Below are 18,544 nucleotides of genomic sequence, written 5' to 3' on the forward strand. Positions count from 1 at the left end.
TGCCGACAGCTGGAAACACATTCATCCTCCCCTTTTACTATAGCCTGTCTTCACGGCCCCACGGGACCACCACGTGCAACAGACGCCACTGAGCAATAGCTGCTATTCCCTTCCTCCCAAAGCACCCACAAAAGGAAACGGTGAGCAGGTGATTTTTAAGTTGAGGCAGGTGAGGCTGAAGAGTTACATAAGCCAAGACTGCAGAAGAGTAAGAGAAAGAAACAGAAGGCCAGAGGAAAGGTGAGACGCTCATGGCCATATAGGGGCATGATCTCTTCTGTACTTCAACCGGAGGTTTCCTGTGGCTTCGGTCTAAACTTACAGTGTGGAGAGAGACACACCAGACTCGGGCAACAAGGCAGCCAAGTGTTGAAAGTAACTAATCCTTTGCTCGAAGATCCTACCTGAGAAAGCCAAGGCTTGCACCAGCTGTGAGAACTGAGGACAACTGCAAGTGCCTAAGCCTTCCATCTGAGAAGGAAATACGGTATTGAAGCTAAGTGAAAATCATTTCCCAACAGAAACGTGTGGAGTCAGTGCTCCCGGGAGCCACTGCTGCATCTGAGACAGTGGAGGAAGAGCAGACAGTGTGGACTCAAGTCGCCAAAGTACGACCTGAACTGTGCAGCATACAAACAGGACCCAAGTCTCTCTGTGCAGAGCTGTGGGACAGGACAGGCACACATCTACACGGCACGTCTTTCTCAGCGCAAACTGCTCACAATAAATGTGTAATAGTGAAGAAATCTCATGGGCATATTATTGTTTTCAAAAGAAAGTATAATTTGCTAGAATACTGTTTGAAATAAAGGAACTAAAATCTTCTTGTACTTATATTAGCAACAGAAAAATACAATCGTAAAGTTCAAACTACTTTCTGCCGCTGTTTCTTTCTTAATAGAGACGACAAGAAATTTTGAAAGTAATCCATAATAAGCTTGGTTCAAGAAACTCTTTTAAAAGTCCAAGGTAAATTTAGATAGTGAAAGAAGGTTTATCTTTGCTTTCCCCATATACATCTATGATGGACAATGGTTAGACTCCTAACTGATGGAGATAAACGTTAATTAATGAAACATTTCATATCAAACAAGAAATGAAACTTTACAAAACTAAAACTGGCCTTGGACATTAGTTTTCACCTTCAAAAAATTCTTAACCCAGGCCCTCTCTGTCTCCAGCCTCCCCTCAGTTAATAAACTAGGTCAGTGTCCAGCTCCTAACTTTCCAAAGGCAAGGAATTTATAGTTTGAATGATAAAGATATTATATTATTCCTTCTAAAACTAAAAATTCACAAAAATATAGTTATTCTCTGATTCCAAATGTTACTGCCTTATAATCAAAATTCACTCAATATCACTGCGAGATGGTGGAATGTTTGCTGTTTTCTATTTTGGATAGGAAGTCCATCAGCAAATGGTGTCCTATGAACAGAATTAGTTCCTTGACAAGACTGGAAGTGGCATGCTAAATTCCATCTGAAGGAAGGAAGCTGAGTCTTTGAGGGGTCATGGAATTTGTCTGAGAAGGTGATGGACTCAGACTCCTTGTTCATGAAACCCTTTTCTCCCCAGGCATTGTTTTCCAAGTTCACTTGGTCCCTTCTTCAGAGATGCAGATGACCAAGGTTTAGTCCCTGCCCTTTCTCACTTCTCTACCCTACATTCCTTACTTAGCTCAACTCTTCCACACCAAGACTATCATTGGGGCTGCTTTTAGTCCACACCCACACCCTCTCTCTTTCCCTCTGCTCTCTCTGGGCCTGTCTCCCTCTCTCTGTTTCAAAGGGGCCTTGAACTGTATCCATGCTGTAATGTTACCTTAGCCCAGACAAGGAACCACGAACCCACACACACTCGGTTGTATAAATCAGAAACTTAAAGCTACCCTGAACTTTCTTTTCCCTATTACTTTATCTAACACCATCTTTCTTTGCTAATCAATTATTTACCAAGCGCCCATCTAGTTCTTCTCCTGGATGTTCAGCTCCATCCAGACTTCTTTCACTCACCAGCACATGCCCAATACTTGGTACATGCATCCCACAGACTCTGAATAAGTATTCATTTTGCAATGACTGAAACCTACTAATGTTTAATAATTTTCTGGCTTAAAAGAAAGAGTGTTTTTATGGTTTTGAATATGGCTTTATGGTTTTGTTAAGCCAACTTAACAGACAACACTAATTCTGATTTCTACCACAAGAATTAGAACTTATGATAAAAATTTGGAAAGAGATTTCCATCAATTTTGAGGGTTTTAGGTATTTTTTCTTTATACATACACACACAAAAAAAACCCACATTCATTATGTTAAGGTATGCAAAGCATCAGGAATGGGGATCAGTCTTCAGTACCTCACATATAGATACACATGATTTTATTCTAAAAATGTAAATACAATGCTGATATAGCCCTAGACCACAAGCTGTGTTTTATTTCTGAGGCATAAGTGGAAGACATAACTAGCCCTCGCAAACATCTAGTTCCATACGGCCACGGATGTGAAAAGAGCATCTCTTTATCCCGCCGTTAGTTCTAACACCTGCAGACAGATGTTGTAAACCACTGGGGGCCCAGACCCTTGAGAAGTGCTATCACTCCTCCCGCCACCCTTCTCTGCTACAGTGAACCCTGCCATTCTCTCCAGCAGAGATTTAATTCAGTTTGCAAACCCAACTGACCACACTGAACAAAGCTACTTTCTCCCTGTCTCTAGCAACCGCAATGCCTTTCAGTAAGTAAACAACAGGCATATCTTAAGCCACTGACATACTAAATATGATTAACAGACATATCCTAATCTCTACCCTAAGCGCTGATAGGCATCTAAGCAGTGTCCTTTTGTTTCTGTCGTCCCTATAGGCTCTGTGAAAATACGATAAGTCATTATAGTTAAATCACGATAGTTCTTTGTCCAGCTACCTAAACTATTACTCATTTTGTTGTCTCCTCAGGTATTTTTTCAAACTTTCTGTAAATGTGTCATTGAATATACACTACATGTTAAACAATTCCTCCAGCCAGTATCTATGAAAACAGTGATTTCGCTAGTAAACTCCGTCAAGTGACATCACTACTGTCTCACGATGTGGTTATATTTCCTAAGAGCTGTCTGATTAGTTTCTTCCTAACAATATCCAGTTAGTGCATTATGCTCTATCAAAAATACTTCTTGAATCCAATTTTATTTACTGTATATTTTCGAAGACAGCATCTAGATACCACAACTAGAGAAATTACAGTTTTGCTATAAAACCAGAGAGAAGATGGAAGAGGCATCTTACATGAGGGCTAACACACCAGGCTCCATCCAAATTGCCATAATTGAACTCTGACATTGGCTCTCAGCGGCTGACCTCAGGCAAGCGACTTAGCCCTTCTGATTATTATTTCTCATTGGGAACGGCAGTAGCACCTCTGAGGTATGCTACACACGCTAATAAACATAAGCAACAGGGACCAAGCACACAGAATCCAGAAGCACAGTAAACCTCACTGCTGGTGACTCTGTACTGAAAGCTCACCTGGGAAGGAATTTTGATGTCACCACTTTTTTGGACAAGGGCTCTGACCTCTCAAAGCCTCAGCTTCGCCACTTTGTTTTTCTTCCAAATTTCATATTTTAAAATCCATGTGTTTTTTTTAAAAAGACTAATTGATATTTTAAATTTATATTCGTGACTGTGTAAGCATGTGTGAATGAAACCAGGCTAGGAGAGGATATCAGATCCTCTGAAACAGTTACATGCAATTGCCAGCTTTCTGACACTGTGCTTGGAGACACACTCAGGTCCTCTGATGGAGCTGTACACATCCTCAAACACTGAGCCATCTCTCCAGATCCAGCTTCCATGCTTTAAATGGAGAACTCTTGAAGCCACTGAGTGAAAAACAAACAAGCAAACCCAAAACCAATAGCACAATGCCTAATGAATCATGTGTGCCCCAGAAAACAATCAAGTTAAAGAAAGAAAAGAACAAAAAGAAAGAGACAAAAGTTACAGTGAGGACCAGTCCCCAGGGGCTGACAAAACCAGCCACAGCTTAAAGAAAGTCAGTGGAACACACTAAGGAAAGAGAATTCCTTCAGTCTCCCTGTATGTGGGCCCAAGCAGGATATCACCAATCAAGGGCACCACCGTGTCTTACACACACAGAGTTATGTACTCAGCATCTACTGTTAGGTACTTAGAGCCTTGAGACCACCAACACAATGCCCAATCACTTCAATTCTAGCAGGTCATGTGAGTCTATGTTTTTTCTCTTTTTAATAATATTAATAAAGTAATGATGCAGAAGTAATGCTACTATTTGTGAAATTTGGGGCTGTGTATTTATAAAGACTTCCTCAGCCTCCCTCCCCAAATCTGACTCTCTAAAGCCCAACGGGAGGTCATTTTTAGACATGCAAAGGAGTACTGTATAACAACTGGAATCCTAAACAACCCACTGTGTAAAACACAACCTTGGCTCTATCAGATAAGACAGCTAAAATAGAATGCAGAAAAGGTCTAAAGTTATTTGGGGGAATTTATTTTACAAAGGGAAACTGACTTCCTCTTTCCTACCATGGAAGCTAAAAATAACAAACTTACTGCTACTTTCTTTCAATAAGACAAGATAAATGGAAAGGAAACTCAGAATACGAAAATAGAATGATAAGAAACAGAGGCATCTACAAAGGTGAAAAGCACAATGTTTAATTTTAAAAATAAAAAGTACAAATAAAAATCTTTTATATTTAATTTGGAGATTATTTCAATTAATTGGAAACTGTTCAAATGCAATTTTATCTTCAAGCCAATAACTATATTTTGCTTCTTTTATTAATAAATTATAAACGGAAGAGAACATGGTATCAAGAATTTCTTGATATTAATCTGTTAGAAATGACTTCCAATTCTATTCATTTTTAAGTTGAATGGGCATTTTAAAGGGCCTATGCTGTAAATTAAGTAGCTTAAGAAAATAAAATTAATAATACACTTGAGCCAGTTTATATATGAAAAATTGAAATACTTACAATATCTTCTATTATCTCTTTGATAGCTGCCACAGCTAAAATAAATAAGAGAGGAACCAGTGTTGTGTAACGACCTGTTGGTGACACATCGGGTATTTGCTGAATAAGAAAGAAGGCAAGATAACGCCAGTGAGAACCAGAATGGCTATCAAATACCTAAAAGAACAAAGTCACAAGTTCTTCTCAAACATTCCTCGCTGATTTTACTAGTACTGGGTGAAGGATCTGCAGAACAAGTTAATTTGCTTGATTATAAATATACAGTACATCACACTAACACAGTGTAAGACCGAAAAAAAGACAAAGTAGCACATAATACTACACATTACCATCAAAATGATGACTTAGAAATGCAATTAATAACTGCAGAAATGTCTACACATCTAACACGAATAAATCAGCTTACAAAATAATGCTCATTTCATTATCCCTTTTTGTTATCTGAATCAGAAAATAATGCTGGGGGCCAGAAAGAAGACGAGAGCAGAGCACCATGCCCCACTTTCAAGAGCAGTTACCCCTGGTGCTGTAATGATTGGTTTAATTTTTCCATGTGCTTTGCTGCATTTTCAACTCCTTTTGCTAACAGTGAACATTTACTACTTTTAATGCAGTTTTTCTTCTTAAAACATTTATAACAACTAACCTAAATGGTCATTTTGTAAGTGATAATTTTTATAGTGAGTCAATCAGTATTAACACTTTCATTGGACAATTTGGGGAGAAAGTCTCTATTCCCTTCAACACTGAAAATGAACACTTGTTGACACTGAATTTATAGATCATATCAAATATCTGAATAAGCACGAACCCAAGGCTCTGTGAGGAGAGGATGCCTGATACTGTGGGCATGTAGCAGCACCAGCAGCAGGGGATACGCACTATGGCCAGCTCATAGCTCAGCCTTTCTACAAGCCTCAGGGTATTGGTGGAGGATTTAACAAAGCCTTTCTTCCTTCTTGCACACAGACTTTGAACAGAGGTTTGAAGGTGGACGGAGCTTTACCTGGAGCAGGGCAATAAAGAGAAAGAATGAATTCGCTGCTCTTCTGAACTGAGAGTAGAGGAATCTTGGAAGGAATGTGATCACGTTGTATTTTGCAGTACTAGAAAGCAAAAACAAAAAGAAGCATAGAACTTAGCCCCTCTGTAATTAGCACCCGTGTTTTCAGAGTTCTGTTCCCAGCACAGGAGCGATCAGAGGACAACATTTGTTCACAGTTTCAAATTTGGAAACTATAGTGAGGATTGCTAATGTACGCAAAACAGGGAAAGGAACGGGCGAAACAGCCAAGGCTGAATCCCAAGGGCTTTGTTTATCTAGAACATCACTTGTCTTCCCTGGCCGGTTATCACGCTGAACAGTACCAGGAGTAGCTTGCAAAGAAGGGCAATTTTAGATAAGACACTGCATAACACATCAACAGAGAAACATCGGCCTTTGACAGGGCAGACAGTGGACACAGCTTCCTAGATAACCAGGCCAACAGCTTTTTCAGTTGTTCTTCCTGTGCTGTCTCTATGACCATGCCAGAACATGGCAAGGACTCCACACTGCCCAGAGACAGTAAGAAATGAACGCATTGGTCTTGGCAACAGCTACGTCTTCCTTCCTTTGGCTAATAAATAGGGGGAGATTAAAATCCCTTGCCATACTCTTCAACAGAGATACGTCGAGAGGATTTGCAATCTTGTAAATGGGTACATCTCAAATACGGTAAATCTGCCCCTGCAGACAACCAGGCAAGCACTTGGGGTGTTCATGTGGTCCAAAGCGACTTAGAACCTACCGCTTATGTAGAATTGCTTCATGACTGCTGAAATTGAAAGCCTATGGTTTACAGTAAGGAAGGCATTCTCAAAGCATGCTGTATTGCGCATGCTAAATTACAACCATCCAAACCCATATTTTTAAGACTCTAGCTAGAACAAACAAACCAAACCTCCAAAAGTTCTTGGTATAGAATTGCAAGATTTGTTCCTAAGCTGTTAAAACTTGGCATGTAAAAATAAGACACTGCTACATTAACGGGTTTAGGGAAAAGACACCGTTCATGAGCAGCTTTGATTAGTCAAAGTTCCTGGAGTATGGGTGCTTGCCCCTTCTGCTCTTTCCTACATCCAGGGGATTTTGATCTTAGCCTTTTCTTTTCTTTTGTTTGAGAGGCTGGTAATTAACCCAGAGCTTTATAAATGCTAGACAAAAGCACTCTACCATGAGTCAGGCTACAGCCTGCTTTCTTTTCTGGAGGGAAAACAGTAGAGCAGCAGACTGTCCTACCTGAGCTGAGAGCTCTCGGTAACTCACCTCACCAAACTCCTCTGAAACAGGGTTTCTTCCTCTGCGTAGCCCTGGCTGTCCTGGAACTCACTCTGTAGACCAGGCTGGCTGTGAACTCACAGAGATCCCCCTGCCTCTGCCTCCAGAGTGCTGGGAGTCAAGATGTGTGCCACGATACTTGGCAGGATTTTCTTCCTACCCATCCTGCTCTACCATCCTGTCCTCCCATGCCTCCCTTCAGCCCATCCTACCTGACGTGATTGTTGCAGAATTTTGTCAGCTGAGGCTGGTTGATGAATATGGTTCTTACTTCCTCCTGATCAGCCAGCGAGGTCTTCTCTGAAACATCATCTGTCTTCTCGTAACCTGAAAGAAACATGCTTCTTAGTGGACAAGGAATGTTTCGATTGTCGGGCAGAGTTGGTGAACACCTTTAATACCAGCACTTGGGAGACAGAGGCAGGCAGATCTCTGAGTTTAAGGCCAGCCTTGTCTACAGAGTGAGTTCCAGAACAGTCAGGACTACACAGAGAAACCCTGTCTCAAAAAAAAAAAACAAACAAAAAGAACTGTTTTAATACCCTTATTCAGACCAGACCTACATTTCCAATCAATTCTCCAGTGTCAAGTCTGACAAGGGCACATGCTTCCCTTCATCGGCGGTATTCCTTTTATAACCAAAAGTAAAACCCATATAATATTTTTGTTAAGGGTGCCATTTACTATTTATTTTAAAATGATACATTTCAAAACCAATAAGATTTATTCATCCTTTTAATGAATGTCTTAGTCTCTTCCATTTTATAAAAAGATACCCCAAAGTCAATAATTTTAGACTAGTTTAAGTGACAGCTTAGGTAAAATTCAAACACAGTATTCTAAAATGTGTTTTAAAATTTAAACATCATATTGAATATTTTTGGTTCCTTTTTATTTTTGGGTGAAAATGAAAAAAAATGTTTAATATTAAGATTTAAGCAGGCAATCATCAGTGATCCCTCTACACTCATCTCATCATTCCTCCAGGTAGAAGCAAGATTTCTAACTTCATTCTCAAGACCATCACACAACTGTTAAGCTACCCATTGTCATGCAACAAACGCAATCAACATCACCCCTTGCTGCAAGACTGACAACCCCCCCCCCAAAAAAATACAGGTCACATAATTGAGAGAACAGGAGAATGTTTAAAGGGCTCATTGTTATTTCCTAGAGAAACCTGGGGGTTGGGGGATGAAGGGGCTACTGCCAAGACCTTGAGTCCCATCCCTGGCACCGTAGCAAAATTAAGCAAGCAAACAAACGGGAGTGAATTAAGTTAAACCCTTCTTCCCCTGCAGTAAAGGACAACAATAACATTCTACAAAAATCCATTTATCTTCATTTTCCACCTTTCAGTGCCAGCTCTTCCCATGCAACCTGCTGACATGTGGCCTTCTGAAGGGTTCTGCAGTGCTGAAGCCAGAAAAACCGCTCTGGGCCCACAGCCACCAGGGCCAACTCCTCCCCCATAGCCCACTTACCAAGAGGTTTTCTGGCTCTCTGGTTACCAATCAGGTGCCCCCTACCAGAACAGGAGCCGCCTGGAGCTGTAGTCTGTGAGCTATTCATCTTCTCCACAAACAGCAGGCATTCAACAAACATTTGCCTGACAAATACACCCCAAAAGACAAAGGAATGGTTGTCTCCACTGCCCCATTTGGAAGGCAAGAGAAAACTCCTCCACCTCCTGATAATGATACTGATAACCAAGAGCTAGTGACAGACAAGTGGTACAGACAAGCTTGCCTGTGGGGCACAGATACGGTAGGAGACTCAGAGGGAAGCTAAGAAGGGGAAGCAGAGTAGGGATGGACTGGAGGTCATGCTGAGGAAGCACTCAGGCGGGCTCAAAGAGGGTTCTCAATGCTGAGAAAGCAGTCTGGAGTCTAGTCTCTGCCTGGCAGGGAGCCACTAAGAGCTTTCCAGGATCCAAGTTACAGTCCATCCCAGCATCCTGAAGGTCACAGCTCCAAGCTATGCTCAATCACACCTATTCTTTCAGTTCTAGAAAGGTCAGTTTTGCCCAACAGTCATGGTCTATTGCTACATCATATTTCAGATGCAACACAAGCTTCACCCTCTACTTTTGCATTATCCTAATTTCACACAGGGATTGGGACATGGGTCATTTGGTAAAACACTTGCTGTGCAAGGGTGAGGACCTGAGTTTAGAAATCAAATAAATGCAGAATGGGCGTGGCAATACACCTACAATCCCAGCATGCGGGAGGTAGAGACAAGAGAGTCCACGAGCCAGCTAACAAGCTAGTCAGGCTGAATTGTCAAGCTCTGAGATCAAATGGGAGACCCTGCCTTACAGGGTCTAATATAATAGATAATAAGGTAGCGATTGATTGAGGAAAAGAACCCTCATGCAATTCTCTTCATGCAGTTTGATAGCTGCTCCATGTACAGTCCACAGCTGGCTTTTAAGTACATATTTGTGTTGTTTTCTTTTAAGGCAGGGTCTCATGTCATCTGGTCTTGAACTTGTTGTTTCTCAGAGGATGATGACCTTGACCTTCTGATCCTCTTGCCTCATTTCCTGGACCCTAGGATCACCAGTCTGTGCGATCTCTCATCAGTCATGAAGGCCTCATGAAGAGCTTGGGGGTATAGTGGTAATAAAGGTGATCCGAGGAAAACATCCTGCATCTCCACCCTAGAGAGGTCAAAATTAAGTTGGCTTGGAGATACCAGGTTCCTTTCCATACACAGTTCCATCTCTGCTTTAAGAAGAGAAATGATAGCTGGGTGGTGGTGGTGCACACCTTTTAACCCCAGCTCTCAGGAGGCAGAGGCAGGCGGATCTCTGTCAGTTCAAGACCAGCTTGGTCTACAAGAGCTAGTACAGGACAGGCTCTAAAGCTCCAGAGAAACCCTGTCTCGAACCCCCACTCCCTTAAAAAAGGAAGCAAAATGAAATGATGTCTCTTAGGAGTGGTTTGGTAACCCAGGGGGCTTGTTTATTAGTGATGTGTTCATGTAAGCCGTTAAACTTATTAGCAGTTATCAATCTACCTGTCCACACTCTTAAGTTTTTTTAGGAGTCTGCCACCTTTACAGGAAGAAGAAGAAGTTTGAAGCTACTGTTTTAGGATGAGTTCTCACTTAGCTCTCCTGGTCAGCCAGGCCCTCTCAACCCACCGAAACCATGATGACGGTGAAACTGGGTTGGAGAGAGAAATGCATGGCTATCACACTCTCTAGCATCAGAGAAATGCATGGCTATCACACTCTCTAGCATCAGGGAAATGCATGGCTATCACTCTCTAGCATCAGAGAAATGCATCGCTATCACACTCTCTAGCATCAGAGAAATGCATGGCTATCACACTCTCTAGCATCAGAGAAATGCATGGCTATCACTCTCTAGCATCAGAGAAATGCATCGCTATCACACTCTCTAGCATCAGAGAAATGCATCGCTATCACACTCTCTAGCATCAGAGAAATGCATGGCTATCACTCTCTAGCATCAGAGAAATGCATGGCTATCACTCTCTAGCATCAGAGAAATGCATCGCTATCACACTCTCTAGCATCAGAGAGAAATGCATCGCTATCACTCTCTAGCAACCTTGGCAGTTTTCCCTGCTATAAAATTGCACGAGGGCACACAGCACTCATGCAATCAATGGAAATCTACCCTAAAGCATTGGTTTACTGTTTCTGGTACCTCCTCAGTGACCTATTATCTCCAGGTTAGTACTGAGAAGGTCTTGATTGAACTTGGAAACTAAAATCTCATTGAACATATATCTGATAAATATCAAGGCAAACAATAAGACATATTAGGTGTTTATTCTCATTAGTATCCTAATTTGCAAAACAGAAATATTGCATGTCCATCTCCCACAATAATGAGTATAAGATGACAGAGGCTGTATACACAGTGCTTATAAAAATGTTTGATATTAGCCAGGTGGCGGTGGTGCACACCTTTAATCCCAGCACTCGGAAGGAAGAGGCAGGCAGATCTCTGTGAGTTAGAGGCTAGACTGGTCTACAGAGCAAGTTCCAGGACAGCAAGGACTACATAGAGAAACCCTGCCTCAAAAAACCAAAAATTAAAATGCTTGCTATTTACCAAGGATATGATAAAGTCATCTATGGTGCTTGAAGAATGGGCTGGCGTGGATGAATTCAGATGATGGGTCTCAGAGAAGGGGAGGCAGTCACAGTGTTTCACAGTGGTAACTCCTTCCTCACCGTGCAATTGTGAGCTCGTCTGCTCCCCTTGCTACATGGAAGGTTTCCTGAAGATTCCACTGGATTCCCACAAGTTGTCTCATGAGTGCACAGGCAAGCGAAGCAGTATGTTGAGAACAGATCTCTTTCTTACAAGTACAAGCAAACTCCCCAAATTTTTAAGATGTGTAAATCCAAACTTGTTAATCAATTTATGATGTGAGACAGTGTCAGAGGGACTGGAGGAACTAATGTCCCAACAGAAGAAAGCTGAACAAGTAACATATCCCATAGAGTCACCTGCTTCCTGGAAAGGCATCAAAATTCATAGCAACCCTTAGGAGTGCAGGCAGGTGGCGAGGGATGTTAGTATATCTTAACACTGTAGAATCACTGAACCACGGTTCCTATAGCACTGTTTCTAGACTAACAGAAACCTCACAGCTGAGCTGATTCTCCTAAATTGGCCTATCTGGAAAGTCAAGTGAGTCACCATGTGCTTCATGAGAACCAATGCAACTCAGCCACTGGTGAACGGATGAAACAGGAATCCACAGCTTGGGCTCACACAACCTAATGAGCTTCATCCCACAAAGGACAGATACAGCCACAGGACCAACGTCTTCAGTCTGTTGAAGACCCTGGAAATGGGACCATGATATGGCAGGTCTGCTGCTTACCAATTTTCCTGCACAGAGCTGCCAATGTATAACTCTAACTCACCCAGCCCCAACTGGCCACCTTCTCCAAATCCAATCTGGCATCTAATCTTTTGGTGGAATTCAAACCAAAGTCTAGGAACCAATATATTCCTAGCAGATGACTCTGCTTATGTCATATGTCGAGGGGGAAAGGAGTGAGTGAGAGAAAGAGAGAGAAAGCAAGAGGAAGGATGCTCATATGCGTATTTCCCCCAAAGTTCCTGGAAGTGCATCATCATGGCTGTCAAATACAAGCATAACTCTAGCTGCATATTACACTTTCTAATGCTTTTATAGGACCAACGCTTTATTTTTAGAAGCCAGCCTCAGTATCAATACCTCATTGTTCTGAATTGCCTCAAGTATCATATTCCTTCACACACACATGCACACACAATCTCAAACTGAACAGTGAGTTCTTGCTGCAAAAAGGATTTAATTTTGCTCCTATTTATATCTTTGTCTACCAGTGTAACAAACACAAAGTGCTCCAGGTGCACACTTCTTCAGCATATTTTGGAGTTTCTAGAATCACTCAGGTATTCATTCCCAGGTCCTAGGTGCTCAGCTAGACACTTGACAACTACTAATATAATCAGTTTCTTAAAAACAAAACAAATTATTTTTGATAATTTCATACAGGTATACAATGACATATGTTCATATCTACTTCTTATTTCGCCTCTATATTCCTTCCATGTGATTCCCCTCCCACTTCACCCTGATCCTCATAACACACCAAGTCTAATTAGCTCTGTCCATACGTCCATGAGGGTGGAGCCATGGACACCTTCAAAACAAATTGTTTCTTCCTCCCTCTGCAGTAGGGGGCGGGGTCTGGAAAGAGCTTTCCTAATTATCTGATTACATGAAAATTTCTACAGAGCAAACTGGCAAGCAGTGGTCCTCCTTTACTAGAGCATATAGTAGCTCCAAAGAGCCTTGTTTGACATTGTACTTGCCAAGGTCTTTCCCACCTCCCTGCCTCCTCCTCCTCCCTGTCTCCTCTTCCTCCTCCTCTTCCCTGCCTCCTCCTCCTCCTCCTCCTCCCTGTCTTCTCCACCTCCCTGCCTCCTCCTCCTGACTGTCTCTTCCTCCTCCTCCCTGCCTCCTCCTCCTCCCTGCCTCCTCCTCCTCCCTGCCTCCTCCTCCTCCCTGTTTCCTCCTCCTCCCTGTCTCCTCCTCCCCCTCCTCCTTGTCTCCTCCTCCACCCTGCCTCCTTCTCCTCCCTGCCTCCTCTTTCTCTTCTCTTCTTCATATCTATAATGAGATATGGATTCCTGATAGCATTTCTTGACAAATCTACCAGCATTTCTTTGACCAAAATGTACTGCTCTGCTGTGGGACTGACGTGGTGGGTCAAAGCAATCCTGGGCTGAAAAATATAAGACACAAGCCTAAATAACCTTATTCCTTCTAAGTTCATTATCTCAAATTCTTTGTTCCAGCAACAGAAAGCTGAATAACACACCTTTTAATATTTTTTAAATGACAAGGAGTATAGTGATTCAATAATTCAGAATTCTAGCTATATTAAAGGTTTTAATTTAGTAAAAACCCTACCTGATTTGCATCTAATCTCATCAGAAAAAAATGTTTTCTGAATAATATCATCATTTCAACTAATGATAAAACTACTTAGGATGCCCTAAGTACACATGATATCAAAGATTTATCAGGCAGATGTCTTTTTTTAGTTATACTATGACCAAAAGGTGTGTACAGAGTTCTGAAGAACCTAAAATAGCACCAGAGGGAAGGAAATAGTCACCTAATACTCACCATTAATGAGACATTGCTTGGCGCTTGCATACAAGAATACAAAAGTCACATGCTGAAGGCAACCATTTCACTCTTCCGCAATAATTTCTACTATCAACAAATGAAGGCTGGAGGTGGGGCAGTATCTTAGTTACCCCTGTGAAGTGAACACATGCTTCCCTTTCTCAGCGGTGCCAATGACTAAAACCGTGCACAGGCTGTGGAGCCAGTCTTGGTTCCTCTATCAATGACATCTGTCACTGCAGAGAGCCTCCCTGGTTATGTCTTGTTTTTGCTAAATGAGGAAGCAGGGCTGATAACCTTATGCTCTTGTCTAGTTCTAGAGCGTTCAGTGTCTTCTGGGCAAGAGTAGAAAGTCAGTAGCTTGTATATTTATAAGAACAAGGACTTTACAGGAACAAGTTTTTATGAAGCCGTTTGCCAAACCAGTTGACCTAGCCTGGAGTCACCATTCAGCCAGAAGGCAAATGCTCACTTGCCTTTGTTGCCAAAGTTCTCTATTTGAAGAGATAGCACAGCAACCATTAGCTCCTGCCAGCAGCCACCGGGTTTCTTCTGAGCAGTTACTGCTGGGTTACCAAGTCGGTAGACCTTAGCTTTCCTCCTCCCTCTGCCTAGCATGTCCTTTCATGCCACAAAGCATGATGCAACCAAGGACAGAAAGGCTCAAAGGTTATTCATGTAAAAGGCTTGAAGTTTTTCAATCCTCATCACAAATATCACATTCCAATCAGCAAAATTAATATCATCATTTGCTCAGTCAACGTACTTATGTCTATGGGAAGACATTTTTAAAAAAAAACAATACAGACACAGCAGAAGATAAGATTCCCTCTTTGGGATTTATTCTCTAGAGTAGAGGAAGATAATTACAGGTCATTCTAAGGGAGACAAAGGAAATGGCTAGCGGGGAGTGAAAGCCCATTAAAGCTCTCTATTCTTGATGTGGTTATAGTTTCTGCAGACATCAGTGCTTTGTCCAGGAAGGGGGAAGCCTCTCCAGAGGAGCTGAATTGAGGTCTTGGTGACAGAAAGAAAAGATAAGGGATAACACTGACTCAGCCAAAGAGTGGAGGGGCAGCCCCAGGGGAACAAAGAGGCAAAAGGACTTGTGATATTGAATCCTGACCCTGAATCAAGAAGAGAGGCAGGACCAGACCCAAAGACACAAGGAACAACTTGAATTTATGTTCTTAATCCAGTGGGAATCCAAGGAGAAAGGCTGTTGGGAGACCATGTGATAACACAGGGGAAGGACAATGAGGTCTGGGTTCAGCTTGTGAGAGCTGACAAGAACATAGACAACAGCCTTTGTAGCCTCTGTCTCTCACTGTCTTCCCACCACTGTATGGTATCAGACACATCTGCCACTAGATGCACGCGAAGCAAAAGCCTGAGATCTGAAAGAGTTGTAGGGGTTAAAAAAACAATTGTTTTGTATTTATAAAAAAATATTGTATCTATAATCTCTTATTGTGACTTTTTGTTAAGCTTAAAATACTCTGGATATTCCAAGTGAAATAAAATGCTAACCCATGGCTTCTGCTTTATCACAGGGTTTAGTGGGGATTATATGAGAGGACACAGTTGTGAAACAAGTGGGGCAAGATCTGATTCTTCAGACACAGGGAAACATTCGAGCCATTCCCAGCTTATCTTATCTTATCTTATCTTATCCGAAAGGCGGATTCAGGAATGGGCAGCCTTTAGGCCAGATCTGTATTCAGAATCTGCTCTGGACATTTCTGTACAACACTAAACAAAGCAATTTATTGCCAATGTCTTACTTCCTCAGCCATAAACCATTACCACTAGGATGGCATCGTGTCATAATGTAGACCGATACTCGTCACTCAAACTGTTCTTGCATTCTGGTTTCCCTGGAGACTAAATAAGGTAATTTTTCGTTCAAAATATTTGATATAGGAAAAAAACTGTTACTGGCACAAGTAAGAAGGAATAATAGTTAATCAGGGGTATGCCCAATGTGAGCCAATTCTGGCAGCAAAATAATGAATTTTTTCATGCAATTCTGTAAGTTGATATTAAATAAGTATGTTTTCCTCCAAACTATCCTCTGTGTAGGGGAAATGAAATGAAACGCAGGGGTGAGAAGGTAAGCAGGAGAATAGTACAAGATACAAAATTTTTCTGTTGCCTCTTAATATGGCTAGAGAGCCATTACGACTGTGCAGACCCAACTTGATTTCAATTAGATGTAAGACCACAACATGACTTAGAATGTCTATTATTATCTCCTAAACATGCTAAGGGGAGTCCAATGTTTTCCTATATCAGTCCTTAAAGAGACCATATTGTTTGCTCAAGATTCTTGACCTAGATTTAGGTAGTTAAATAAACAATCATGCTTGCAACAGTCAAAAAGCTAATAAAAGAATACAAACTGAACAACTAGCTGGTGACTTTAAAGGTGCAATTAAAGATAGGTAATACTTAAGAGGAAATAGAAACACAGCTCACTGCCCTTTTCAAAGACTCTCTCTGTGTGTGTATTGTTTATTTGAGCAAATGATTATAAAATAATTATAATTGGGTGTGCACTTAAGTGCGCACACACACTCCTTTCTCTCCTGTCCCAAGCTCGGGTGTGGGTTTAGTTTCACAGAAATCTGTGGAGGAACAATTTAGATGTTTTCATGCTCTCTATACACATGGAGGCAGTTACTGCAGCTACAACGGAGATTTGACACCTTGCATTCTGTGTTGCCCTAGTGAAGGGTCATTTCGAATGTTCAAATTGGGAGCTCAGTAGCTGGTAAGAGAGGGAGGACAGAAGGCAGGCCTTAACTCTGGGACATTGAGCTGGGCACTTGGCAGCTTGGGCTCTCTCTCATACTATACTTTGAAGCAAGGCACTAAAGAAATGAAGCACATGCCCAAGTATGGAAATTAAACCTCAGGTCTATAGACCAGGACTGCATAACTGGGGAAAAGAAAATTTCAGTTGTATCAATACAATACAATCATTGCTGGACCGTGCACTGCTCAGACTCTGCACTGTGGACATCTGCTGCTGCCTCTAGTTCAGTGTCCACTTCTGGAAAAGTTTCTCTCTTTCCTCTGGAGATAAACTCACAGAAGTATTGGGGTACCACTCCCATCATCTTCCTGTGCCCCATTTAACTTAACAGCCATTTGGACATAAGAAAATGCTAAGCGTAGTCCGACTGGCGCTTTGGTACCCGGAAATGACAGTCCACCTCGCAAACCACCTTGGCTCTTGCCTGGCCTGTCTGTAAAGCTTTACTTTGTGCCCAGGAGCAACTTCACCTGCTTGCCAGGTGTCCTCAAGCTTCTGCCTGTGGAGCAAAGGTGCTACCAACCCTTCCCTGTACCGGGCCAACCTTCTTCCAGTTGCTGAGTCCTGTTCCTGGACTTGTAGTCATGACTGGCATTTCTGCCTGGACTCGAGGCTCCCCTGCCCTCCTCAATAGGTCACCAAGGTTTGGGAAACTTCCATAACAGGCTCTACTTGCTGGATCAGATCAACTGGTTGCTCTAATTAAGTTCTTCATCCAGTACATTCTGGAACACTGTGGAATGCCACCCAAAAGGACTCATACTAGAGCTGAAAAGTTTTTCCACATCACTAGCCTCTTCTCATTACCTTCTTGTTCAAACAGCTGTGATTCTAACCCATTACCTTTAAACCTCTCTAAATTTCTAAAAAAAAAAAATGTAACAAAGAGACACATAAAGTATGGCTACATGCTTTGAAATAGATATTTTTTTTTATGTTTTAATATTTTTTATTTGGGTTAGATATTTTATAATACAATTAGGCTTACTTTGAAAAGAATTCTCCTCAAGGTGATAGAAATAAGAAAGCCCCACTTCTCTCATGGCCAGAAAAGCAGTGAGCAGCTGAATCAGTGCATAACCAGGAAACCAATGAAGTCTGCCTTAGCGCTAAAACACTAACACTAGTGGACACACGCAGCCATCCACTCATTGATTCCGCAGCTCAATGTGACCCCCACCTCTTCCTTGAATTCCAACTCCCACGCAGTGTTTCCAGGTAAGGGGCTCCAGGCCTGCATAGCCCTGGTGGATTTCACTTCCATATCAGAACATATCCTTTATCATTTTTCTTCCATGCATCACACAGGGAATGTGCCTCTGATGTAAAAAACCGATAAATCTAGACATACTTACTGAGTAATGTACACACTCAGTACTGAGTAACGTACACATGTGTGCACACATATTATGTATATTACAAGTGAGAATAACAGATTTAGAGATGCCCCTAACTTAGGCAGCAAGGCTAGATCAGGAGCAAAAGCACATTTAAGTATTATTGGCTATGTTGCTCTTATATAGGGAAGTAACATAAACCACCCTGTAGAGAAGTCCTGTATATACACTAAATATTTACTAAATTTTCTACTTCGATATAAGGTATCCCGAAATTCTCAGATGTTTATAATCTTGCCCCATCATGACAGCCACTAGGATACTTTACTGTAAGGACCTGCTTTTTCCATACATAGTAAAT

The 18,544-nt window shown here is 41.8% G+C and overlaps 1 protein-coding gene across 3 annotated transcripts in view; it reads right to left on the reverse strand.

The window, feature by feature from the left end:
• Positions 1–18,544, reverse strand: part of Atp8a1 (ATPase phospholipid transporting 8A1) — a 208,311-nt gene that overhangs the window by 167,686 nt on the left and 22,081 nt on the right. For all 3 annotated transcript variants that reach the window (XM_057771254.1, XM_057771256.1, XM_057771255.1), the window contains exons 2-4: positions 7,561–7,675; positions 6,035–6,134; positions 5,029–5,127 (exon numbers count right to left, since the gene is read on the reverse strand). In XM_057771254.1, coding sequence (XP_057627237.1) covers positions 5,029–5,127; positions 6,035–6,134; positions 7,561–7,675 — 314 coding nt within the window. The remainder of the gene's footprint in view (positions 1–5,028; positions 5,128–6,034; positions 6,135–7,560; positions 7,676–18,544) is intronic.

Source organism: Chionomys nivalis, chromosome 6, assembly GCF_950005125.1.
Source record: "Chionomys nivalis chromosome 6, mChiNiv1.1, whole genome shotgun sequence".
Lineage (NCBI taxonomy): Eukaryota > Metazoa > Chordata > Mammalia > Rodentia > Cricetidae > Chionomys > Chionomys nivalis.